Source organism: Gaeumannomyces tritici (genome assembly GCF_000145635.1).
Source record: "Gaeumannomyces tritici R3-111a-1 unplaced genomic scaffold supercont2.6, whole genome shotgun sequence".
NCBI lineage: Eukaryota > Fungi > Ascomycota > Sordariomycetes > Magnaporthales > Magnaporthaceae > Gaeumannomyces > Gaeumannomyces tritici.
Genome location: NW_008804550.1, coordinates 481615 through 494787, shown reverse-complemented (window position 1 = coordinate 494787; position 13173 = coordinate 481615). Strand labels below are relative to the sequence as shown.

The following is a 13173-nucleotide window of genomic DNA, read 5'->3' as shown; positions in this document are numbered from 1 at the left end:
ACGGGATATTTATATCTCGAGCTACATATTATATGCCGATGCTCGGGGAGAAATCAAGTGCAATAAGAGGCGAATATAATTCCATTCAGACGGCCGGCGCCCTCGACATAAAACCAGCGAGCACGACACTCCACACGAGGTCGTTGACTGGCAACTTTTTGGTTGCTGCGGCGCACCGCCGTTACAAAAGAGCCGCACAAGCCTCGACCCCACACTGCCGGGCTGGCAGACATGCATGCATCCATTGGCGGCGGCTGACGGCGCAGTGTGCAGCAACGCCACTGTCGGCCCATCCGTCGAGCCGCCACATGGAAGACACGCTCATGCGCCTCGCAGCCTGCCGCCCCTCCTTGCACCATCCCACATCCCAATCATGCAGCCGTCCATGCAAACGCGCGGGGATCAAAAGGTAACATGGACGCTCCTGAGCGGCATGGAGCTAACTGAGCTATCCCGGCCGAAACCTCGGTACATGCTCCGCCGCCAACCATGATATCCAGTGGGAGTACATGTCCGGGCTGGCCTCCCGGCCGCAGAGCTACCCGTTCTGTCACCGAGGTAAAATTTCACCCGTCCGTCTCGCTTAATTTGTTGGTGTTTATGGCCTCCTGGGGTCGGACGGCCCAGCAAAGGCCACAATTGGCAGCCCACATTGTGTACATGCGCACCTCCGACGAGCCACATCGTCCCGTTGTTGTGTCTCATCCCTCCAGGTCGCCAATTCTCGCCCGAATAGGAACTATACGCACGGACGTCTCCCTTTACATCTGGGTGTCTGGCTTGTAGATAATGTTGGGCAGGGTGCAGGGGCAAACGGTATGACCAATACAAATCATGTCCAGGTGAGTGTATAGCGAATGAGGCTCATCTCTGCCGCTCTTCGCTAGTAATACATATCTTAACGCTGGTGGAAGAAAAGCAGAAGGTGGCCGGAAAGTGCTCAGAGAAAGATGGCGCTTAGGATGCCATACACGGCGAACCGAACGACAGCCCCCGTGTAAATCATTCGCAAACGCTCACGACCTTCTGGTCCGGCCCTCAGGTAAATCCAGAGGCAGCTGAGGATCAAGGATGTTATTGGGACCAAGCCAAAGCCGGGATACCGCTTCCCGATGTGGTAGTCAAGGACTACCAGAATATCAGAGAAAGTCAAGTTGGTATTGTGCATTGGAGGCTGTTGTCCGCTTGTCCCTGCGTAGGCTCCAGCCGTAATCTCCGCCCTGGCCATCTAGGCGGGCTCGATCGGAACAAGAGAGAAGTTCCCCATCCCGACTAGTCGTCTATACTTGCCTACACTGGAGCTGCAGATTATATCTCCAAGGCGTATGGGTCGAGCGTGCGTGCAGCCGGTGAGGGAGGGATACGATGACAGGTGCTAGAAAGCGCCAACATGTCAGCCCTCTGATATCACGACATGGCAAAGGTGGTGGGGGATGTAAACACACCCGCCCAGGGACGCTCAGTGGTTGGTCTTTTGACCGATCGAACGGGCCGCACTGCGTTGCACACTTCAAACAAAGGTACCTGGCAGTAAGGGTGGTCCGTTGGCTACTTCCAAAGATACAGCTTGTAATGTAACGAATGCCCGCTGATATGCTTGTACGAGGCGAAGACAATTAGGATACTCGGCGATGTCTGTAAATACTTGGCTGTGGATCTAGGTTGGCTGCTTGCTGCTGGTATGGAGAATGGATGAGGTGTCCCCTGTCCGCCCTGCCTCTACTTGAGTTTTCCGTCACCTACCACTCACAGCAAGGCAAGCCCACCTTAGCAGACCCTTTCCATCGCCCGACTATCATTTTCGTCCGAATAGGGCTCGAGCACCTGCCGCAGCCTGACCCACCAGCCTTTTCTAGAGGCCCATTAATCCCATCTCTTCCAGCCCGGCGGAACAACACTTGTTGCGCTTTCTATTATAAAAACGCCTGACTTTTCGGTAGTGCAGTATCTGGTGTGGCGCAAAGAAAACAACCTAAAAGGGAAAGAGCAGTGGGAGGTGCTACCGACCAAACCAGGCCACCTGCCACCACGTCCCATCCCTCCCTCCCTCCCGTCTTTCTCTTCCCCTCAGATCCCACCCACCCAAGCAAACACTCCTTCCTCCAAGTGGCAGTGGACAGGGACTTTCGCCGCAGCCCGGCCCGATCCACCGTGGAATTGGACGTTGTCCTTCCAACCTCGACTCGCCACCCACCAACTCACTACTTCCCACCTTCTACTACCCACCGCTCAGAGCAGCTTGAATTTTGCACCTGCCCTTTGACGCCATTCCCACCTGCCTTCCTGCCAACGCCACTCTATGCCGCCCTGAACTGACCGGAGCTGCCGCCGCATCAACTATGAAGTTCAAAGAAAGCGTCAATGGCGCCGTCAATGGCATCCTTGACCGGCTCAAGAACGCCGTCAACCGCATCGACGACCGCGTAAATCAGTCCACCTTCGGACGCGTCTTCCGCCTCAAGGGCTCCGGCCATGTGAGTTTTCCCGCTGATTCCTCTGCCCCGGCCAAAGGCCAACAGTACCCGCTGCTGCTGCTGCGAGACCTGACAGCTGACAATCGGGGCAGGAGAACGAAATCCACGATGCCACCTTCTCGGCTGAGCTCCGCGCCGGGCTGACTACATTCGCCACCATGGTATACATCATCGCCGTCAACGTGAGTGCACCATCGCAAGCCTCTTCGTAAAGACGTGATGCTAAAACCAGCCATGACAGGCCCACATTCTCTCCGACACGGGTGCCAACTGTGTATGCAAGAACAAGAATGACCTCGGCCTCTGCTCCAACGAGGCCGAGTACGTAATGTGCCAGAATGGTGAGCCGCATCCGCTGTTCCCGACAAGCTGGGGGCGATAGGCTGACTAGTGTTGCTACTCCAACAGAGGTTCGGCGCGATCTTGTCACCGCCACCGCCGCCGTTGCGGGCTTCTCCAGCATCGTGTTTGGCTTCCTCACCAACCTTCCAGTCGCTTTGGCGTAAGTCTTTCCTGCAATATTGTTCCACCAGGAGAGCAAGTACCCAGCTAATGTCTCGCTTCACGCATCAAGTCCTGGAATGGGTCTCAATGCGTACTTCACCTACCAGGTCGTCGGTGTCCGGGGTTCTGGTGGCATCCCCTACGGCCTCGCCCTGACTGCAGTTTTTGTCGAGGGGTTCATATTCATCCTGCTCGCCATTACTGGCATGCGTCACTGGATGGTCAAGATTATCCCTGGAACCCTCAAAACCGCCTCGGGTGTCGGCATCGGGCTCTTTCTTACCCTCACTGGCATGTCCTACGGGAACGGCATTGGACTCGTCACCGGAAGCGTCTCGACGCCCCTCGCCATCGGCGGCTGCCCACCCGAGTACCTGATTCGCGGAGAATGCCCCAGGGACATTATGAAGAGTCACAAGGTAGGACGCGCGTGGATTACCAGCCCATCTAGAAATACTTGGAGTGTCGCACCTAACAAGTATTTCATAGATGTGGCTCGGAATTTTCGGCGGACTTCTCACAGCATGGCTAATGGCCTTTCGAGTTCGGTCGGCCATCATCATTGGCGTCGCGGCAGTGTCCATCCTTTCGTGGCCGTAAGTGACGAGATTTAGTGTCTCTCCAGAGCTCCAGGAAGCGTACTGACACATGACGACCACAGGCGCAACACCTCCATCTCCTATTTCCCTCACACCGAGGAGGGTGACTCACGGTTCGAGTTCTTCAGTCGCATTGTCGAGTTCCATCCCATCAAGCACACCCTCAGCGCCCAGGAGTGGGACCTCACCGGTAAGGGCGCTCGCTTCATGATTGCCTTGGTCACGTTCCTGTATGTGGACATTATCGACTGCACTGCCACCTTGTACTCGATGGCCCGATTCTGCGGCAAGGTTGACGAGAAGGACGGAGATTTCCCGCGCTCAACGCTGGCCTACTGCACCGATGCTGCCCTCATCTCGTTCGGCTCGCTGCTGGGATGTTCCCCAGTGACGGTGTTCGTGGAGAGTGGTGCCGGCATCGCTGAGGGAGGCCGGACCGGCCTCACAGCCATCACGACGGGGATCTGCTTCATTCTTGCCATCTTCTTTGCGCCCATCTTCGCGTCGATTCCCCCATGGGCCACCGGTTGCACTCTGATTCTAGTAAGTTCTTTCTTTGGACATCTCCACTATTACGCGGAGCACGCATGAAGGCCGAGCAATATACTTACTACGATACAGGTCGGCTGTTTGATGATCCGGCAAGTGACGTGCGTCAACTGGAGCTACATTGGTGATGCGCTCCCTTCGTTCGTCACCATTGCCCTCATCCCTTTCAGCTACAGCGTGGCATACGGCCTTATTGCGTAAGTGTCAAACCTTTGGTGCATAGCCTGAGTGGTGGCATTTGTTTACTGACATTACCATGCAGGGGAATCTTCACATACACTGTCCTCAACTCGCTGATCTGGCTCGTCATCTTTGTCAGCCGCGGAGAGCTGGAGCCCAAGGACTACGGCCGCAAGGAGTACTGGACGTGGAGGCCGGCGGGCAGAAAGCCTTGGCTGATCCGTCTTTTCACCAAGGGCCAGTACTGGGCCGAGGAGCGGCTTCACTCCAAGCGAGACGGTGAGGAGGAGCGCTCCATCCAGCACTCGCACCGATCGGCGGCGTCTTCCGAGGAGAAGGCAAACGAGGAGCAGGCAGCGGCATCGATGCCGCAACCCAGCACGGCGCGTCAGTAACCGTGAGGTGAGTCTTGACCAAGCAAGCACATTCCCGTGCGCCTGCTTGCTCATGGCACTTTCCCTCCTGACCTAAAACCACCAACACCCCAACGACTCGCGCTGTCTTTTAATTTCTGCGATGTGCACTTTGCTACTATTGGCATTTGTAAGACCTGGGCTATGGAGGATCTTCCATTTCTTCATGTGCTTGTCTCAAGTTAAGTATACTTATTTCATGTCACATTTGGCACAACATTTTGCGGTGGGATGGTGGTGCATAGAGAAACGGGAGTTTTTGGAGCGGGCACACAAAAAGTGTGGTAGGCCCAGTAGAAAGTAGAGTAGATGCCTGAATAGCGTACCAAGCGGGTAGAGACGACTTGGATGGCACAAAGAGGTTAACTACGTTGTGTTCTCATTGAGACTACCTACCTCTAGATGCCTGGAGAAGATATTATATGTCTTCAGTCGAAAGGTGCCGTCCCCATCGTTCTCGCTTCTCTACGTTGTGAGGCCCCACTCGCTTACACAGACCCACAGGAGCATTATCTTGTGTGCTTATCTTGCCTGGGTGCAGCTGGACCCCGCAGGCCAGGGCCCTGTCTGTCCCGCTTTGGTTCGGGACGACGACAGCGGGCCTGGGATTTTGCTTGATTCGACCGCTGTTTGTGCATCGCAACCGAATTTCTAGCGAACGCTCTTCAAGGCGCCCTCACTCCAGACGCCAATTCCCGCGCACGTATGACGTAACGAGCCTGCCTAACTCCATCTTCTTTCCAAAGCGCCTCGCCTCGACTAATGACTGACCTAGTTTGCGACTCCTCTAGGTAGAGTACACCGGCGCCGGACACGTACGCACGTACTTGGAGGTCGTCGTCATGAGTGGGGGCTGGAATACAAGTCAGTCTAATGTCTTCCCTAACACCTATGCTGATGTTGACCCAGAGCTAGAGCTGACCATGGCCATGACCTCTTTGCAGTCGAGTCCGATGCGGTATGCCCCCTCCCCGACCTCGACCACTGCCCGCCTGTTACGGCCAGCGAACCCGCTCGGCCACGAGCCAAAGCTCGGAGAGTCCAAGATGAGCAGTGACAGAAAAGGCTGATCAACTCGCGCGCACAGGGCGTCTTCACGTACCTGCTGGAGGAGCTCGGAGTCAGGGACGTGCAGTTTGAGGAGCTGATAAGCCTGGACCCGGACGACCTGGCCGAGCTGCACCCCGTCTACGGTGTCATCTTCCTCTTCAAGTACCCTACCAACACCCCATACACGGCGAGCGACAAGCCGCTGGACGGCGAGTTCGACCACGCCGCCGCAGAGCGCCTCTTCTTCGCCGCCCAGACCATCCAGAACGCGTGCGGCACCCAGGCCCTGCTGTCGGTGCTGCTCAACAAGGCCGACGATGGCGGCGATGACGACGACGGCAAGGAGCAGCGCATCGACATCGGCGCGGCGCTGCGCGACTTCCGCGACTTCACCATGCCGCTGCCCGCCGAGTTCCGCGGCGAGGCCCTGTCCAACTCGGAGCTGATCCGGGGCGTGCACAACAGCTTCGCGCGCTCGTCGCCCTTTGCCGACGAGACGCAGCGGGCGGGCGCCGACGACGACGCCGACGACGCCTTCCACTTTGTCGCCTACACGGCCGTCGGCGGCACCCTGTACGAGCTCGACGGCCTGCAGCCCGCGCCCATCAGCCACGGCCGTTGCGGCTCGGGCGGCGACGAGTTCGCCAACAAGGTCATGGAGGTGCTGCGGCGCCGCGTCGCGCGCTACGAGGCGTCCGAGATACGCTTCAACCTGCTCGCCATGGTGCGCGACCTGCGCATCCAGGCCGCCCAGCTGGACGACGACGAGGCCGCAGAGACGGAGCGCCGGAAGCGCCGGGCCTGGCGCATCGAGAACTCGCTCCGCCGCCACAACTTTGTCGGCTTCGCCGGCGAGGTGCTCAAGGGCGTTGTCAGGTCCAAGCTGGGCCAGGGCGGCGGCGACGACGACGCCGCCTACGACCGCTGGGTCGCCCAGGGCAAGCAGAAGATGCAGGCCAGGATAGAGGAGCGCAAGAAGGGAAGGGCCGGGGGTGGGGATACGGAGATGGAGGGTTGATGCTGACGCTGGGCGACGGGGTGGATTTTGATTTGACGCGGCGCTGGTCAGGGCTATTTCTCCAAGCAGCATGGCGGTTACCTCTTTTGCTCTACTCACCTCTAATACAGGCGCGCGATTCTGATGCAGCCCTGACCCTTTGTCCGACGGGAGCGAGGACCGAAAGCTCAGCGCAGTAGCTACCGTCCGGGGGCGGAGCGTGGCAGCTAGATGTGAAGACCAGAAGCTGAGCCCAGCATGTAACTGCCAGATGCTATTCACCGCGGCCTTGACTCCAAGTTGGGGATTCTCTGAGAAGTGACCGCCGCAGCTGACAAGCTACTAGCGCCTCGATATGGAAACATGCTAGCTAGATAAGTAGGTAGGTAGGTGGCTGCCGTCACCATTGCGCGTCCCATAGCGGCCCGAGGCTGAAGTCGCCAAGATGCGTCGTGGCGCGCCAGACGCATGCCAATGGCGTTCGATAGCTGGGAGCTGAAGGCGAGCTAGGGCGCTTCAGGTCTGTGGAGACGGGCCCAGGTTGGGTATCCCGACGGCTTGTTGTCATGCGTCCGTGTGTGCCTGCCTGGCATGTGGAAACTGCGGTCACACCTTGTCCGTCGCCCCCAAGGAGGACGGCTGTTGTCGTTATGGCAGAGGTTCACGACAGGACCCAGTCAGCGTGCTACTGATGCGTATCCGGCACGCTAGCCCTGACCGGGGGGAAGGAGGAGGCCAGCTTGTCGGTTCGACGGGATACGGGATTCGGCTGCCGAAATAGTGTGAGAAAACATGCGCGCGGTGGCGCCGTTTACGCTCAAGAGACGGTGCGCTGAGATTAATAAAAGGGAGAGGAACCCGTGTGTGTGTGTGTGTTAGCCCGGCTGTGGCGTCCTTGTAGCTGATGATGATGGACAGGGGGGTTGGTGGTGGGTGTGGAGAGGGTCAGGACATTGTGTCAGCTCTCGGCGTCGCTGGACGAGGTGTTGGAGGCAGAGGAGGGAGAGGGCGCTCTGGCCGAGTTTGGTGGTGCTTGCGCCGCTTCTGTCAAGGAAGAGAGGCGACGTAGGCAGTCCGACTCTTGTTTGATGAGAGTTTTTTTTTTTTTCTCGCTCTTGGGCATCACGAAAATCGCCTCATCGCCTCGAGACTCGCGACACCACAACCACAAGCGGCCCAGTCCCCTTGGTTGTTTGTTGCTTTGTTGATCTTTCTGCTTGCTGTCGTTTTACTTTTCTTCTTTCTTTCCTTCTCCCATTGTCTATTCGGCCCGCGCCATGAAGCCAGGCGCCACGGCTGTCGGGGATCGACAGCTAAGGCTCAACCCCCCTCCCCCTTGCAAGCCGGGGGAGGGGAAGTCGTCTGGGCTGAAACTCGGAATCCCAGGCGAGGGTTCTTGCGTCCTCAGCCGCAAGCTCGGCCTCGATAGTCGAGTCTCTTTTCGGAAAGAAAAAAACGGGGTAGTTTGTTCATCATGCGGGCGTCTGTTCGGACCGCGGCATGTGGGTTTCTTTGCCTTTCCATGGTCGTCCTTGTCGCTCGGGAGGTGGGAGATATAACGCTCGCCTCCCTCCGCTTTGTGGCCATTTCAGTGACAAGAAAGGTGCCCTGCCGTCCAGAGATCAGTATGGGTTTGACCCCAAAGACGAGGAGCCGACTACGCACCTCCCCCCGGCACGTCCAAAATCTCTGTGCAAAAGCGTCGATTGGGGGCACCCGACTCGGCCGATATGACCTCACGCACCCATCTTTCACGGAGCCTCGACGAACCCCCCGAAGACGGCCCACCAGGAACCAAACCGAGGACTATAGAGACTTGGCCCCGGCTGAAGCGAGGGAGAGAGAACGGTGGATGGAGACCTTGACATGCACCTGGGCGGTGGTCGGGGGAAAGTCGAGGGGGGAGGAGTGACAGGGCACACAATACGGTACCGACCCGAGTTCGCGGAACGAACAGCATCACGACCGACTCGCCGAATCAGACACAGGAAACAAGCCATCATCCGTGGCCTCGGCCGCTTTCTCCAAGACCATGGCGACAACATGCCACGCCGCACGAGCCCCCATGCAAAGCCACTACTAGCACGCCGAGCATCCCATCTCCGAACGACGAATGGATGACACGAGACCAGGCCGATGAAGCCGTCGAGGCCCTCCATCCCTCCCCCACCTCCGACTACCTTGACCGGATTATATCGTGGGAGAATGCAAGACGGCAAGCTGGCTAGGGGCTTACAGAACTTCCCCCTTCCCCTTGGCCAACAGCAGATGGAGACAAAGTGAGAGTCGACAGAGCCGAGCGTGAGCAGTCCTGGGTATGACCAGACTCTGCCCAAAGGCAATCTGAACAGCCTGGATCCAAGCAGCAAGTCACCGTCACCCAAGAACAGCGAGCGGCGGAGAAGTTCATTGGCATAAAGGATGCTTATTTGTTTCACACGCAATGTTTCTACAACAGGCGGAAGGGACAGACCAAGAAGAGAATAACAATAACACAACCTTCTTATAGACCCCAACGTCCATACCACGAGGCGCCGCCCGCGCTGCGCCGACCGACCGTCCACATAACCAAGACCAGGCCTAATCAAGAAATGTTGGCAGAGATCAACAAAAGGCAGGAAAGATTCTTGGAGCCAAAGAAGGACAAAGGGAACAGAAACGAGGATGCAAGAAGAGATCTTTCTTTTTTATATTACTTCAGTAAGACACCGCAATGCGTCATCTGCTCGAAAGGCAGAATATAAACGAAAAAGACAGAAAAAGAAGGAGGGTTGGAAAAAATACAGAAGCAAAAACCAAGGGTATCGTGACGCCGCAACCGGCGGCAAGGTTCAATCCGTTACAAGAGATAAAATCCAGAGACATGACAAGGCGTAAGAAAACAAGCCCTCATCCAAAGAGTGTAATATGTTGGAAATGGACAAGAGGGGGGAAAAGATCAAAACGAAAAACAAAAACCCTTCACCGCGCCTAGTACATGCCCACTCTCTACGCCATTAATTTTATTTCCCGGGGTATTGGCCAAAGCTTGCCGTCATAAAAGTCGTGAAAATGTTTGTGTTTGAGAGAGTGTGTGTGTGTGGAACAGAGAGACAAGTTGCCTCAGCCCATTATTGACCAGCAGCGTGAAGCTGACGGCGCTGCTCCTCGGTCAGGTCGTCCGAGATCCAGGGTCCCTTCTCCTCATCTGTGGCGTCGAGGAAGCCCTGGGCGCGGCGCATGGTCTGGATGTCGAGGTCGGTAACGTAGGCCTTCTCGTCCTGGAGCTTGATGCGCACCTCGTGCTCCGTCGACAGCATCATGTCGTCCTTGGCCAGGCGGCGCGGACCGTCAAAGACGGTCATGACGCGCTTCTTCATGGTCATCTGGCCCTTGTCGAACCCCCACGACGTCGGGTAGTCGCGCCGGCTCTTGCGGCCCTTGGCCTGCTTGATGTGCGCCGGCCCGTTGCGTGAGTGCGTCATGCCACGCGACTTTTGCACACCGTTGGCGGGGTTGCCGCCCTTCTTCTTGGAGGGCGAGGCGGTGGACTTGCCGCCGGCGCGGACGCGGGACTCGTCCTCGCACTCCTCTTCGTACATCTCCTCGTCGTCGTCATCGCTAAAGGGCGACGTCATGGTGGCCGTCGGCAGCTGGTTCTTCTCCAGCGTCGCGTGCACCTCGCGGTCCTCGGCAACCTCGGCCAGCCTCTTGGCGTTGATGGCCTCGGCCGGGTCCTCCTGCTGCACGATGCGGAGAACGCAGTCGTCCAGATGCTCGTAGAAGTCCTGGGCGTTGGAGAATGTGGCAGAGCAGGTGCTGCACTTTCCCGTGGCGTCGGGGGCGTAGCCCGTCAGCTTCTTGGATGCGCCCGCGGCGGCGGCCGCCTTCTTACGGCTGTTGGGAGGCGTCTGCTCGACGCCGTGCACGGCAGTCAGGTGGCGCTTGAAGACGTCTGCGCGGTTGAACGACTTCTCGGCCGCCGACCCCGATCCAGGGCAGAAACCGCACACCATGGTGCCCTTGTAGTGCGTCAGAGTGTGCCTGTTCTTGTCGTACTTGCGTGCGAACCCCTTGACGTGGTAGTCGCAAGTCTGGATCGGGCACTTCTCCGGGCGTTCCTCTTGATGAGTGAGCATGTGCGCCTTGAGATCCTTGAACTTCCTGCCGCACTCAGGATGCGGGCATCGCTGCTTCTCCTTGCTGGTCTCGCCGTCGCTGTTGTGCGGCTCCGCCGAGTATCCCGAGGTGAAAGAATGCAGGCTCTGTCTCCGCGGCTCGGGGGGTGCGGCGAACTGGCCATGCGGGTAGTAATTATGATTAGGGACGAAGGGCGATGTGCTGCCGTTGCGGACGTTGGGAGAGCCCGTCAGGGCGGGCGAGACGGGATATGCTGATGGTGGGGGTGCGGGATATGCCGACTCGAAAGTGGGGATTTCGAGGGGGCGGGTGATGCCGGGATGAATGAGAGAGGGATCTGCTTGAATACCCAGGTCTGGTTAGCAAGTTAGGCTTAAATCGTACCTTTCTATACCTGGCGGTGTGACAAGGGAAACGAACAAGAAGAGCCCAGAGGGGCGACGAAGTGACCACTGCTTTGAGAAAAGAAAGGAGGAACATGACGATGAACCGGCGGACGCGCGCCAGGGCTCAGCTCCTCTGGAGCACACGATGGACTGCTCCAAGCCAGCGGCGGAGATGATAGAGAAGACGCAGACGTAAGAGGAGAAAAGAAAGCAACGCTCGATTTTGGCGAGGAACAAGGGGAAAGAGTCGGTGACGGCTGCGTGTCGATGGCCAGCCGGCTTGGTGTGCCTTGTCGCTGTTGCGCAAAAGAGTCCAGGGGCTCCGGCTCGACAGCAGATGGAGGAACAGAAGAGGAGACTGGGTCATCATGACGATGCCGCGGGAAAACAGGAGAATCTTGACGTGACCATCTAGGAACCTCTGGTAACTCACCCACAAAGCCTGGCGGCTTGCTGTGCTGCTGGGCGTACTCGAAAGCGGCGCTGAACTCGTCCATGCTGGGCGCGGGGGCGAACGAGTACTCTGCGCCAGGCGCGAAGTAGTCGCTCTGGCCCACGATGCCGGGCAGGGCATGGGCGCCGGCCCACTCAGGGACGGGTTGGTGGGCGGAGCGCGGCGAGCCGTGTGCCGACGAGGGCGCGGATCCGTTGGAGGCAATGGACAGGTTGGACGAGGGTAACCTCATCTCGCCGTCGTCGGCGTACATGGCGGGTGACATCAGGCCGTTGGGCTTGGCAAAGACGCCGTAGGGAGTCTCTGTGTACAGGGCACTGGCGTCGAAGTGCATAGTGGTGGGGTACTCCTGGGCCGAAACCCTTGGGTAATAGGCGTCGGGCGAAACGTTCATCTCCAGGGGCGCCGAGCCGAAGGCGCCTTGCGGAGGCTCTGGGTACAGCATGTTGTAATCCTCGGGGTCGCTGCTGAGGTGTCTGGAGGGCATCACGAATGGCGAGTGAGGACTGGCGGGGACCGTTACAGGTCGCGCGTCAGTCTATGGGTGTGTGTTGGTCGAGGGTTGGAGGATTTGCAGAGGGCTCCGAATCCTTCTCCCACTCTGCAATCTCTCGGCTGGTGTTCTGTGTGTGCTGTCCCCTTATGCGTATGTGGTAATCCCGTGTTCCGACTAACACCAGGCAGGCTGAGGCGTGGTGTTGGATGTAGTTGCTGTGATGAAGAGGCGGGATGTTCAAACGAGGGACAGGACGAGAGAGAAAGGATGGTCTCCCTCTTAAGTATCTTGCTGTTGAGTGGTGGTCTGAGAGTGAAGTGTCGTGATGATCGACTAGAGGGGGAGCAGAGGGTTATGGACGTGGTGGGCGACGAAGGATGCTATATAGACGCGATGGGCCTTGTGTGGTCCTAAGCAACCCCCGGCGAGGAAGGCGGAGGTGCTTGGGGTGTGGTAGGGTAGGCAGAGGGCGCGGTGTGTGCATTGCATGGCAGGTACACTGGTACTTGGCTAGGTACCTACGTGTGGGCACTTCATCTGGCAGGGGGACCAGGGGGTGGTCCAGGGGATCTGCTCCCAAGCCCAGGGAAGGGTACCGACTCCGGCAAGCCCCAGGACTGCGCTCCCGCCTCTCCCACCCACTTTGGCGGTCCTGGCCTGTGCTCCACTCGAGGCCGGCCTTGCCCACGCCCACCCTAGGACTTGACTTGTCTGCCCTCCCCTGGTGGAGAGGGGAGGGGTGGGATGCTAGAGGAGAGGACCAGCCGGCGCCAGATGAGAGGGGTCAGAGAGGGCGAAAGGCTCAAAACTGCGAAGAGCACCTCTCCGCGGAGGGCTGGAGGCAGGGGGAAGGGGGTGAGAGGAGAAAAAAAGAAGAAAGAAAAAAAAAACAAGAAGCGAGAGAGAGAGACAGAGTGGAGGGGAAAATGGCCAGGGCGACGCCAAGCAAGCC

The 13173-nt window shown here is 58.2% G+C and overlaps 5 protein-coding genes across 6 annotated transcripts; 3 read left to right on the top strand and 2 right to left on the bottom strand.

Annotated features, from left to right (window-relative positions):
- Positions 1 to 940: 940 nt before the first annotated feature.
- On the bottom strand, positions 941 to 1799 carry GGTG_10513 (hypothetical protein; the record flags this gene model as incomplete). Its single annotated transcript, XM_009228387.1, has 2 exons — positions 941 to 1128; positions 1751 to 1799. The coding sequence occupies 2 exons, from the start codon at positions 1797 to 1799 to the stop codon at positions 941 to 943; spliced, it is 237 nt and encodes a 78-aa protein (XP_009226651.1).
- Positions 1800 to 2339: 540 nt separating this feature from the next.
- On the top strand, positions 2340 to 5161 carry GGTG_10512 (the record flags this gene model as incomplete). 2 transcript variants are annotated; one of them, XM_009228386.1, is made up of 9 exons in its annotated part: positions 2340 to 2474; positions 2567 to 2656; positions 2716 to 2815; positions 2883 to 2976; positions 3049 to 3397; positions 3468 to 3574; positions 3640 to 4120; positions 4199 to 4227; positions 4549 to 5161. In XM_009228386.1, the coding sequence occupies 9 exons, from the start codon at positions 2340 to 2342 to the stop codon at positions 4775 to 4777; spliced, it is 1614 nt and encodes a 537-aa protein (XP_009226650.1). In that variant the 3' UTR covers positions 4778 to 5161. The 2 variants fall into 2 exon arrangements, with proteins under 2 accessions (XP_009226650.1, XP_009226649.1); XM_009228385.1 differs by having other exon boundaries at positions 4199 to 4323; positions 4389 to 5161.
- A 144-nt stretch (positions 5162 to 5305) lies between these two features.
- On the top strand, positions 5306 to 7642 carry GGTG_10511 (ubiquitin carboxyl-terminal hydrolase 2). The gene is made up of 4 exons (XM_009228384.1): positions 5306 to 5422; positions 5511 to 5583; positions 5664 to 5677; positions 5807 to 7642. Exons 2-4 carry the CDS (start codon positions 5562 to 5564, stop codon positions 6785 to 6787), a joined length of 1017 nt encoding a protein of 338 aa, XP_009226648.1. The 5' UTR covers positions 5306 to 5422; positions 5511 to 5561; the 3' UTR covers positions 6788 to 7642.
- A 598-nt stretch (positions 7643 to 8240) lies between these two features.
- On the top strand, positions 8241 to 9652 carry GGTG_10510 (hypothetical protein; the record flags this gene model as incomplete). The annotated part of the gene is made up of 2 exons (XM_009228383.1): positions 8241 to 8614; positions 9105 to 9652. The coding sequence occupies 2 exons, from the start codon at positions 8241 to 8243 to the stop codon at positions 9508 to 9510; spliced, it is 780 nt and encodes a 259-aa protein (XP_009226647.1). The 3' UTR covers positions 9511 to 9652.
- Positions 9161 to 12571, bottom strand: GGTG_10509 (zinc finger protein). Its single transcript, XM_009228382.1, has 2 exons — positions 11705 to 12571; positions 9161 to 11222 (listed from the first exon to the last, which is right to left on the bottom strand). The coding sequence occupies exons 1-2, from the start codon at positions 12210 to 12212 to the stop codon at positions 9877 to 9879; spliced, it is 1854 nt and encodes a 617-aa protein (XP_009226646.1). The 5' UTR covers positions 12213 to 12571; the 3' UTR covers positions 9161 to 9876.
- Between the last annotated feature and the right edge of the window lie 602 nt (positions 12572 to 13173).

What these genes read in the sequence shown, in the direction of transcription:
- GGTG_10511 (XM_009228384.1), top strand. Translation starts at nt 5,562, where the DNA reads ATGAGTGGGGGCTGGAATACAA.
- GGTG_10509 (XM_009228382.1), bottom strand. Translation starts at nt 12,212, where the DNA reads ATGCCCTCCAGACACCTCAGCAGCGACCCCGAGGATTACAACATGCTG. An exon ending in CAAGCCGCCAGGCTTTGTGG is followed by an intron (nt 11,223 to 11,704) that starts GTGAGTTACCAG and finishes GTATTCAAGCAG; the next exon opens with ATCCCTCTCTCATTCATCCC.